This window comes from Brugia malayi (genome assembly GCF_000002995.4).
Source record: "Brugia malayi strain FR3 genome assembly, contig: Bm_v4_Chr2_contig_001, whole genome shotgun sequence".
NCBI lineage: Eukaryota > Metazoa > Nematoda > Chromadorea > Rhabditida > Onchocercidae > Brugia > Brugia malayi.
Window position 1 is genome coordinate 5,924,585 of NW_025062476.1, and position 12,249 is coordinate 5,936,833.

At 31.7% G+C, this 12,249-nt stretch overlaps 2 protein-coding genes across 3 annotated transcripts; both read right to left on the reverse strand.

Moving 5' to 3' along the window:
- Positions 1-1,879: 1,879 nt before the first annotated feature.
- On the reverse strand, positions 1,880-4,649 carry Bma-mec-15 (Uncharacterized protein; the record flags this gene model as incomplete). Of its 2 annotated transcripts, XM_001899870.2 has the most annotated exons (9): positions 1,880-1,948; positions 2,089-2,244; positions 2,323-2,520; positions 2,655-2,828; positions 3,320-3,421; positions 3,643-3,696; positions 4,023-4,164; positions 4,250-4,359; positions 4,500-4,649. In XM_001899870.2, 9 exons carry the CDS (start codon positions 4,647-4,649, stop codon positions 1,880-1,882), a joined length of 1,155 nt encoding a protein of 384 aa, XP_001899905.2. The 2 variants fall into 2 exon arrangements, with proteins under 2 accessions (XP_001899905.2, XP_042934501.1); XM_043078567.1 differs by lacking the exons at positions 4,250-4,359; positions 4,500-4,649 and having other exon boundaries at positions 4,023-4,115.
- A 749-nt stretch (positions 4,650-5,398) lies between these two features.
- Positions 5,399-11,087, reverse strand: Bma-mys-4 (Uncharacterized protein; the record flags this gene model as incomplete). The annotated part of the gene is made up of 15 exons (XM_043078568.1): positions 5,399-5,524; positions 5,827-5,927; positions 6,147-6,227; positions 6,337-6,430; positions 6,512-6,652; positions 6,906-6,995; positions 7,173-7,398; positions 7,699-7,862; positions 8,155-8,289; positions 8,468-8,612; positions 9,373-9,515; positions 9,775-9,896; positions 10,184-10,263; positions 10,460-10,624; positions 10,936-11,087. 15 exons carry the CDS (start codon positions 11,085-11,087, stop codon positions 5,399-5,401), a joined length of 1,965 nt encoding a protein of 654 aa, XP_042934502.1.
- Positions 11,088-12,249: the final 1,162 nt, after the last annotated feature.

The window sequence follows — 12,249 nt, forward strand, 5'->3', positions numbered from 1 at the left end:
AAAAAAGAGCTGATATAATATATCACGGAAATTATATCAAATGTGCAAACAAAAGATTTGTCCTATCATCGAAATAAAACAATTTTTAATTGTAAAGAACTGATAGAAAATTTTCCAAAATAAAAAAAAGTTTTCGAAACTATTTTAAACTACTCGATGGCTTTGATAGAAAAAGAACTTAACAAATTTATTGGAAGTTTAACAATTCCGGCTTCTGAAATAAATAATTCTCAACTGGTTAAAGAATCATTGATTCTATAATTAAACTCTTCCATATAACATGCATTTCACAGCATCAAAGCCAGAAAACAGGCTAAGTTTTAAAAATTTCCATCACTTTTTTTTCTAAAATTAACCTGACAATTCGTTGTAAGCACGAGGATTTCTTCGAAATTAAATCCATCGGAGAGATTCCTCTGCACCTCTAAAAATTTGTAATTTTATTTAACTTAAAGAAACTTTTCTATCCCTAGGGAAGCATGAATAGAGAATATAACATAAAGGCACTTTAATCACAACATCCTAACAATCATTTGCTAATTAGTAGGATATTCCTGGAAAAAATTGAAAGCGTCACTAGATTATATCAATAAACAAACTGCTCCAAATCAATTTTCCTGTTAAAACTAGGCGGAACCTTCCACTGCACATAAGATTTTATCCCATAAACAATGTGTACATTAACACGAACTATACAACACGATAAATAATATAACAAAACCACAATACCCACTTAGACATCGAAATGGTGCTGGATAATTCTCATTAGAACAGTTAGAGTGAAGAATAAATTTTTGATGCTTAAAATCTCCGCATTTACAGCAAATAACTACAGATAAAATGCTTAGGTCAGAAATTACATATGAAACTTAAAATTAAATCACATTACGACATTATTCAGTGTTGGAAATCTTCAAAAAGAAAGCCTGAGATCAAAAAATGTGCATGAAAGAAGTGAAATGGAAGACTGTTTGAATGCATTATTAGGCTCCAACAGAGTATATCTGAAGCAGAAATTAACGTTCAAACAAAAAATTTTTAAACCGTCAAAACCAACAATACATAAATTTGAAGTAAAATCGCACTTAATATAAAGTTAATGTCAAAATCATGCTCTAAAGCTATCAAATGCTGCCTTTTTTGGAAAGCAAAAGTACAAGATCCTAGACTTGAAATTATGATCAACATAGCATGCTAAATTTAAGTCAGAAAACCATAGCATAATAAAAGGGCTGAATAGCACATTTTAATGAATCAAATACGATGCCTTTAATAATTTCAACATAATCAATTGCAACATGATGTAGTATATTAACAGTTTTTACAGTTCTTAGTTCTTATTGATAATTCAAGTAATTACAAATAGGAATGAAGAAAAAAATGTTTTTAAGCTGCACTACTGTAAAGTATTCTCTTTATATACATATATCGGAAGATTACAAAAATGTATCTTTATCTCAAAATTTTTGAGCCTGAAAAATTCGAATGTTCATTAATTAAAAACGGTTTTCAAACATAGAAGAAAAAATAATTAAATAATTTGTTAAAATTCTACACTTTTGAAATAAGTCATGAATGATGAATATGCACATAATAAAAGTGTATTAAAAATAAGGAGATCAGGAATAAGCAAAAAAGCATCTTCTGGAGAAAAGGAACACTCCCATTTTTTTATATTTATTTAAGCTCTTTTTTCCTAATTTATCATCACTTAGAAAAGCTCAAAAATTTTCTGGAACACTCAAGTTTACCAACCAAAAATTTCGAAGCTCCAACGGATTAAATTTCTCAGAGCAAATAGAAAGGACAAGATAGAAAGAAAATTTTTTACAAAATCATGACTAATAAACTGTAATGAACTGCTTCGCTCCCAGATATTTCATGCAGCGTAGAAGAAAATAGATCCATCACCGCAGGCGATGGCCAAATCATCATCGTAATAGTCGAACTAAAAATTAATCCTATATTTCAATGAGACCAAAAAGAAACCACAAAGAAAGATTCCTTTTTCTTGAATTCACTGCCTGTAAATAAACATGAGTTGTCAGTATTTTTGTATTATCTTCACAGCTGTATAATAAAATCTACTCTGGACGGTTCTGCATCAAACATTTCGGATTCAGCAAACAGGCTAGGGCTTAAACCAGGTGTAAACACTTTAAAAAGACGATCCTTCGTAATGCACATTTGGCTTCCAGTGTTCAGTTTTACCTGCCGCAAACCACCTTTTCCAACGAATACTTCCTGAAATAGGCCATTATATCTCTTCATTCCAATATCTCTTAATTACAGCAATATCACATTAATGGAAATAAAACATACACTGATAACTGTTAAATCGTTCGGGTTGATAGAAAGCATCTTTCCGTCGTTGGTTCCACAGAGTAGCTGTCCTTGTCGTAACGACATAGTTTGAGAATAAGCTTCCAGTTCTAAATCTGTCACAACCTCCCACATACGTTTATCTACACATGCCAATCGTCGATCCTCACCACATGAATAAAGATAATTGCTGCCTGGCTATAACAGAAGTTATAACAACAGTAAAAAACTTTTAGAGTTATTTCTTCGGCAAGGTATCCATTTGGCTCGAAAAAACCAAACACTGGTGAATACAAAATTGAAGGAAAATCAAAAGTTGAGAAAATAATAACCATCTGAACAAGATCGAAAACAGCGCTTCGGTGATACAGCATATCAGTAATTTTCTGCAACGAATTGCGCGCATCCATAACGACCACTCTTCGTCCAAATGTGGAACAAACAGCTGTTGTACCATCATTTATAATACATAGCACTGCAGAGTTCATCTGAACATCACAAAGCGCCTATAAGAAATGAATTAATAAGGAAGAGGAAAAAGTGAATTATGTAGAAAAAATGAATTCGCATTCTTTTTTTCTTACTTTCTTATTTACAGCCATTCTTTCTTGCTTTCTTATTTTTTTTCTTTTTTCTTATTTCTTTCTTCTTATTTTTTATTTTTTTCTTATCTTTCTTATTTACTTTCTTTTTTATCTTATTTACACCTTTCGATTTCACCACTTTATATTCTTCTTTTTTGAAAGCTCATATTTACTTTTCTTGACTTTATGCATTATACATCACATATACGTAACGAGCAGTTCATTCCGTTTATTAATTACAACGACGTTCAAACTTATTCAGTTAATTCATTTAAAATTTATTTTCCTGATTTCTTCGTTTACCTTGTAATCTCAAATGTTATTCGCATTTTTTGTTATGAAGAGAAAAATAAAAAACATCCTTTAATCTTTCAAAGAATCGCAAAATAACACCGCTTGCGAAAAAATCTTACATTAAGATGTCCATCAACGATTCGCCATTGCTTTACATAACGATCCCATGCACAAGAGTAAAACATATCTGTATCCGCTCTGCATACACTCCATATCCATCCCTGCATACTACATGAAGCTATGCAAAATCACGTTATAAAAATCTTAATCTGAATTTCACGATACAATAAAGACAAGAGCACTAAAATAATTAAGAAATCTATGCACTGATCGTTAGGACCATGTCCAAAGCATAGTTAAATGATCACCCACATTACACAGAATGATCTGTTTCAGAATCTAAGTTGATCCTTTAATTCTTACACTAAACAAATAACTTTACCTGATGAGCTTCAGAAAATTCATATAGTTTCCAGTTTTCGCTTCTCACACCGTTCTGTAACAATGAAGATCTCGGTTCTTTAAACAATATTAACAAAAACCACTTAAAATCTAGTTGTCCTATCAAGAAGGAAGTTTGTATGTTAATAATGCACTTGAAGAGCAACTACTTACAAATTTTGGCACAGCGAACAAAGACTGCAGAAACGAAGTTTTATCTTCAAACAAACCAAACATTTCTAATTAATATAAAAAGAAATACCATAGATATAAAAGCTGTCAGAAGAAAGAGTACTGAATTCAATTTCATCAAATGAAAAATTGCAAAAGTTGAAAAAAGAATTCTTGAATAAAAAATAGGAAAAATTGAAGAATTCTAACGGTTATAGTATCTACATCCCAAATAATCAGTGCACGATCACGAGCACCGGAAATACACAGTCGTTTATGTGCCGATGATTTCATCATTGCCATAGCATCAACTGTTCCATCATGTCCTATCGCACAGATAAGTCGTCCCAATCTGAAAAACTTCAATGAGGATAAGATTTTTTCAAAACTATAAAAAAACTCAATATTTTTTAATGAATTAAGAAAAAAAGTCACACTTCCCGTCTTTCCATCGTTCCGTTTCTTCTTCTGTTCTAGCGCAACAATGTGATAATGAGGATACTGAGCCGTCTAACTGATAAGATGGCAATTCAATTTTAAACTTTCTCTGCAATGCTTTCAAAGTTAACTTGAATCTCGAAATATGAATATAAGCCCTTCCTCTTATTTCAAGTCCCGAACTAAACCATTCCATATAGTAAAAACTTGTACACCAAATTTTTTTTTTTTTAAATAAAACGAATCTACCTGCAATTTCCGTCTCCAATAGCTGTGATCAGCAAGAATCGCTGCGAAAAATCGACATGTCAGACGAACGTTTTGCCATAAGTCACGACTTGGGAGATAGTTTAGAATTATTAAAATTAGTTCACATGGTAAGTCGATCATTCCCGACATGTCCTATGTTATATACGATCGTAAAGTATTAAATGAAACTAGAACCACTTAAAACAAAAAGTAATGAACATTACAGTACAGCTCCATCTGATAATTCAAATTTCAACGAATTGGGATAAATTTATACCAAAAGGGGCTAGAAAAGAAAGAAAATTTTTAAAATGATGAAGCTGACAGTGAATTAGGTGTTGATAACACTCTATTTTCCTTTTAATCTTTTTGTGTATGAGTATGTGTGCATCTTTAAGTAGATGCCTTTCTATTATACAAGTTTCCTTCTCGCTTAAACTTATTTTCGTTGACATATTTATTGTTATTAAATTGAATAAAATCTGAATATTAACGACGAACGATAAAAATTTAAATCATTTTGCGTGAAGCAAAGGAAATATCAAACTTCCCCTGAGAATTCAAAATTTGTCACTGCCCTTAGTCATAGGAAACACGCACAAATTAAGTAGAAGTAAAAAAGCATCTCATCGCTAATTTTTCTTTTGATGAATAATCAAGTAGTTCTGGTTAAATAACCAATTAATGTTTCCTAATAAATCTCAAAAAAAAAAAGATGCAAATCTTTATTCAGAACACTACAACATGCAGTAAAAGATAGTGATGAGATGGTACATTTTACCAAAAAAATAAAAATAAATCGATTAATGTTGACTGTGAGTGAAAAACAATAACAAGTGGGATTATTTAAACTCCGAATTTTCGATAAATAATAAGTAATTAATAAACCATCTTCATTACTAATCAACATATGTGCCCATCTTTTTAAACTCATCATCGACATCGAATTCAGGTTCCCAAATAAGTTTGGCATCATGCACAACTCGACGACGAAACATACGCAGTGGAGTAGCAAATGCTTTCTTCTAAAACAGGTAGCTACTCTACTTATATATAAATTAAGCAATTAAAGAAAAATGCATTAATCAAGTATTTTGAAGAAATATCTTTCTAATTACTTAATTGAGTTCAAAATATTAAACAAAAGAAGTGCAATTAGCTATATCTTAATTTTAGAACAATGAAAACAATAGCAAACAAAACAAACTATCAAAGTTTGATGTGTGCAATGTGCGCATCACGATAAAGAGAAGAGTTCATCTAAATGAAGTGATCCTTCAGAATACCAACAATCATCCTAAGTTGTGCACTATAACAAACAACTTACTTTATTAATCAAGTAACCTCCATCACGATATTTCAACATTTTATTTTCAAGCATTGTACTAATGATATCTGATGAATGTATACCAGTTTCGTTGCTCATTTCTAAAAAAATTGAGTTCCAATTTTAAATTAAAAAAAATATACATTTCCAAAATATTTTTAATTCGTAGTACTCATCACAAAGTAAATGATTAGTACGGCTTTAGAAATTATACTAATATTGCTTAGATATCAAAAAACTAAATTTCATGCCTTTGATGGATAGAGATTTCATCGACCGTCGCTTTCGAATGTAGCATATGATCACTGCTTTCCAATAACTTCGATATGTGATTAAACCCATATCCGAAAGTGGATGCTCAGGTCCACCAATCTTCCGCTCTCGTAAAGAAAGTTTGTAACCTAGGAAAGATTTCAGGGAAAAAAATTATAACGTAGCAGAAAAAAAGAAAACTTTCCTAGTATAAAATTCACTGCTCATTAAAATCTGTGAAAACAGAAAGAAATTTACTGAGATCGATGAGGAATTTGCCATATCCAGTTCGCTGTGATGATGGAAGAGTCAATAAGCAGCTCAAGTTATTATTTTTGCTCGGATTTTTTTCCTTGAATAAAACAATATATTTTAAACAAGGATTACTTATCTGACTTTTAGAATGATCTCAGAGATAATGCTGAAAATATACCTTCGAAAAATAACCCAAAAGCACATAACCCTCCGCTGTATATTCCGTCAAGATATAGAACAAGAACGTTTCCACTTCATGATGAAGAGTTTTTGAAAAAAGAAACAACTTGGAAAGCAAACACAGCCTTCGGCAGTAAGCCTAAAATAGCATCAAAAAATTGAAGACAATCGTTTATAAGTTCTATAATCATCAGCTTTATGTGAAGTACTATGTACAAATGTAGTAAGATATGAAATGACGCTCGACGTTTCAAAACTATGTAAAAACCAATTTCTTTCTTTTTTTTTTTTCCAAAACTTCTATTTCTAAAAAATTTAGATCTGCAAAAGGTAACTGCGCAATTATGAGAAATTCTCTTTAATGTTTTTACTAAATCAGAGAGAAGACAAACAATTTCATCAATGCCGTCGATTTCCCAAAATGATAGTCTATCATCCCGATAAATTTCATTCCCCGGCGGATGTTTCCACTCACAACAAGCCTTAAAAAGGAACATTTCATCAATTCATAAAAGCATAAAATATGATAAAACACGAATGCAAAAACTTGGAATGATCGTAAAAAATATTTAAGCTGCGTGAACCTAATCTTATGTAGTCAGTAATATACGGTATCAAACAATATCAGATAAATTTACAAAGAATGAGTGCATAAGTACCGCATGTATTTCGTACAATGTAGAATCTTCAAGAGCTAGGAGACAGAATCGACATAAATAAACACTGGATGATTGTGCGATACGTTTTGGGTAAGGTGATGGGTACATTACTAGTAAACGTTCGGAACCCAAGTGGACCCATTGTGTTTGAGGCGGTCTTTCTTCATCAGCATTTAAATCTTCCGATGGTTGAAATGCCAGAAATTCTCTTTTAGCAGTTGTGTACCTGTAATTTCTACGAGACAGAAATCATATTCTACAGTGTTACAAAGAATGTTGAAAACATATAAGAACTCAAATTTCTATCTAGTAGAAAGAAGTTCAAAAAAAAAAAAATAAATAAATAAAAGCTGATCAACCATATATGTCCGAATATCGTTGCAATCACTTTTCCTCCTCCTGGATATTAGTTAGAATTAACTTTATTTTACTTTTTAAAAAAATGCAACCTATAGAGCTTCGTCGTTAACTTCAAAAATGTACATCGTAAAATACAAGCAAATAAAATGCAAGATATAGGACTTACAAATTATGGTCAAAAGCAGTTGAACTGTCCTTCATCACTCGATGTTTTTCAGCTTCTGTTAACTGCTCAGAAACATCTCGTTTTGCGTGAACAGAAATTTTAATCCCATCGACAATATTGATATTCCTAGCCGATTCATTTTCCGAATCGCTCCGTTTTACTTTCTAAACAACTACAGCCTTTTCTATTTATGAGAAAATATTCTCAATAACGTTGCCTAAACAAATTTAGTTCGAAGTTTTCAGTTGTGCTCTAATGTATAGCGATTTATTTGAAAAACAATGGAATTTAACCAAAAAAGATGCTTCAGGAACTTGATATTTCAGTAGGAACTTGATAATGATATAAACATCAATATAAAAAAACTGGAAAATTCATCAAAACCATAAATACGATCAATGTTTTAAGGCAAACAATAAAGAACCAAAAAAGCAAAGAAAAAAGTGAAAAAAAAACCTTCGCATTTTTTACAGCAATCTTTTTCTTCAATGAAAAATCCTCCCTTTCAATTTGTCGCTTCACTTTATTTCTTTCTTTTTGTTCTTTCTCTTCCAAATATTGATGACAGGAATCTTTCAACTGATCGTTTATCTAGAAATCCATGCATAAACAAAATCTGCTTTGCTAAAGGAATAAATTTACAGTAAAAATTAATATCATTTCTCAATCATTTAATCTTATTAAAAATTAACAACTTGTCACTAGGAAGCTAACTACAAAAATATTATAATACAATACGATGTGAAGAAGCATAATGAAAGATACATACAGCATCTCGTTCAGCTTGTAACTTAGCTTTCCAGAGATAAGCTGATGTGCAATCACGTTTTAAATGCCAGGAATATAATTTCTTCCCCGTTGATCCATTTCCTTGCAGGGAACTACTCGATGAAAAGGAGCTAATCGACGATTCACTGAAAAACCCAAAAGTTTGTCAGTATTTCTTCGAAAATCATTAGCATTAGTTTTAATCGATCCAACAGTTATTTATCGTCTCCCATATTTTCCTTCTCTCCCTCGAAATCTGGAAAACAGTCCTAATTCTCCGCTTATCAAAAACGATTCAAAAGGCAACCACGACAGTGTTTGAAAGACCAACTCTTTTGAATAAACTAAACAATAAACTTGAAAGTGAATCCAGATCTGTTTAAATTCGAAAACCTTACTTTTCATTGGTCCAAAAGCTGCACAGCATAAATGTCGTAAAAACGACACATTTAAATTACATTCAAATCCTAATATTTTTTGCCAGATGCGTGATGAGTCAATCACCAAATATTTCTGCATTTAAATAATAACACTGTCTAGATCCTTAAGCCACTAAGCTAATTACATCCTCTTTTCTCACACAACGAAAAACTAATTTTGTTACCAGTTTTTGTTTACATTCATGCAAATGTTTCAACCAGCTTTCGGGTTGTCAGTTCAGTTCTATATATAAACCAACCAACCTTCCATACTAACCATTATTCATGCCTCGTTTTTGGGTAGTTTTTGAAGTATTTTAGTGTTTTATGATCATTATTATACCATTTATAATATCTATGCGTTGTTATAACATTGATTTTTGCGTTAATGTTAATTTTGGTTTAATTACCCAAGTTTGAGGCAAATAAAATATCTGGCAGTCAATACATTCTAATAAGCAATTTTTTTTTAAAAACATCAACTGACCTATTTTCGATGTCCAAAAGATGTTTGCATTTTGAACAGAACCAACTTGAAAGCGGATCCTTCGGATTTATCCACGCTCCAGAAGGTGGTTTACATGTTCCATGAAAAGCTGTATCGCATGCAAAACACTGCACATTTTCCGGCTGAAAATCGTAAAAGCTATATAATCTGCTTCAATTTTGACAAATGCCTCAAAATTAGATTTTTTTAAAAAAACACCAAAATTAACAGGAACAGGAAAGTCTCAACACAAGATATTTTATAATGAACTTTAGATAAAAGTTAAAACTTCAAACTTTAAACAAAGCAAAAACAGGCTATGAATAAAGGCATTATTAATCTACAGTGTTCTACACAAGAAATTCCAACTAGAGAGGAACATCCTCAATCATAAAAACTCACATCATATATAAACTCATTGCAACTGTAGCAGTATATACATGTCGGACAAAGCCATGTGCAGCACCGTTTTTCTGACACCAAACGTATAGATTCTGGTGCATATCCCAAACATTCCAAGTGATCTGAAAAATCATATTGATCTGCATATTGACTATAAACTTGAATATCTGACCGGCGTAAAAATTAGATTTTCATAAGGGCAGGAAACTACGGGCATAATTACCATAGACAAGAAATAAGTCTTGATTAAAAAAATAATGTATTTATAGATATTTAGCTTTATTTTACACGCTTATATGATTCATAGCATTAAAAACTCATGTACTCAGAGTAATGGAAAAAGCACTCAATACGGAGACTATCACATGAAATGATTACATTAAAAGATATTTGACTGAAAAGAATTTACATTTGTTTTCACAAACAGAACATGTCATGAAACCCCCAGCACTTATTTTACATAGTCGACAGCGGTCTGTTCCTCGTGACCTGAAATAAATTAGAAAATATCATTCCTTTAAGTCAGCATTACATTTGCAAAAGCATTATGGGAAACTGACTGTAATTCATGAAATCAGTCTAACTGAATCACAAATTCTTTTCAAATGTCCAAAATAAAATTCAAAGAATTTACAAAAAAAAAAACGATGAATTCAAATGTCTAAAATAAAATTCAACCACAAACTGCCTTTTATATAATCCTCTAGTTTTGATTGGAGAATAAATGGAGGAGCTTTTCTGCTGCTTGTATTCCCTGACCTTTGCCAAAATCTTTTCGCTCTTTCTTACAACGTCAGATGAGTCAGCAGAAGTTTGTAAATTAAGTCGAGTTTTCTTCACTGCTGCAATCCTGAATGATAAAAAAATGTGGCACATGCAAAGAAACATGTACTACACGAAAACAGGAAAAAAGCTAAACAGTCACAAGGTATAAACTAAATAATGGTATAAACTACAATGAAAGTAAGTTATAAGTGTAAAAAATTAGATGCAACAATGAAGTAATCATATCTCATAATATTATAATAGTATTAATTTGTTAATGACTTAAATTTTAGCTTAACTAAATCCACTTGTTAGTACAACTGCTAATACATGCCCAATTAATGAGGCTGAATACCTGCAAATTCAATTCAAATTACTTAGGCAAGCTTAAATTACCTTCTGCTCCTGCTATCGCCGTTCCCGATTGTTCTCGAGCATGAAGCAGTCTGAGTAGATAAAGCTTTCACCTTCTCATTCACAAAAGTTATTTGCTGCTGTCTTTTTCTTGATGCTTTCGTAGCTTCAGATGTCCTCTTTCGAGTCTTCATTTCTACAATACAAATTTTGAATGATGATACTAATGTGAATTGAACATCTTGCCTTGAGCTCAGAAATTTAAACACCATGCAGTACAGAGAAATGCGCCACAAATAGAGCCGAAATTCTCAGCTTTTTGTGGTATGTCATAAGTTATAACAACTATACGAAGATTTACACTCATCTCCCTGTCTCTCTCTCTTGAAATACATTTTGTTCATCATTCCAGTCACTTCACGAATCACGTAACTGCGTCTCTCTCTACACGTGAAACATTATAGCGGTATGCTTCACCCATCACATTTCACAACCACGTACAATCCTTTAACAAAATGTCTACACGCAAAGAAAATTTAAGTACTACTCACAATCACCCATTTCATGAAAGGTTTCGTCCATTGCAGCATAATTTTTTAATTAAATGAATGTATGTGAACGTAGACATTAAGAAGAAGAAGCTTATCAGTAGAGAATTGAAATGCTGGCGTGATCTGTGATGGATGGATGGATGTGATATTCACTGACTGATATTTGAACACACTGATCACTTATCTCTTTAACAGATGTTGACGAGCTCAGCACAAATGTCCAACTGAAATAATAGTAAGCATTAAGCCGCCTCTGCTACTTCTGCTGCTGCTTCTGCTCTAAACCTCAACTTCATCAAGTTTCTGCTGCAACAGAGTTTCTTAGCTTAGGTATTTCTCATCATAGTATTCGCGATGCCAGCAGATTTTTAAAATTCTTCATTTTTTATGGCTAAGTTATTAGGAGTAATATTGTTAAGTAACTTACTGTTACAAAAACCAGTGAGTCTATTCTTTGTTCCTTATTATTTCAATCAATTAAGTAAAATAAAACAAAAGTATTCGTCTAAGAAAAGAATCACTGATAATCAATAAAGGGAATATAAATGATGATACGATTAATATCATCAATCAGTATGTTTTTTTTTTTTGTTAAATTAAGCAGTTCCATACTATTTCTTTCTCTCTTCATTCCTTTTCTGTCACTGATAATCCTTGAAGCATAATAAACATCAGTCATATGCCAAACTAACTTATAATATCTCTTAGGACTCTGGCTTCTTTTTTACTGTACTATTATATTCTGGCAAATATTCCCAATTATTGTGCTTTTTTTTTTTTTTTTTCACAACTTTGCAAGTGTACT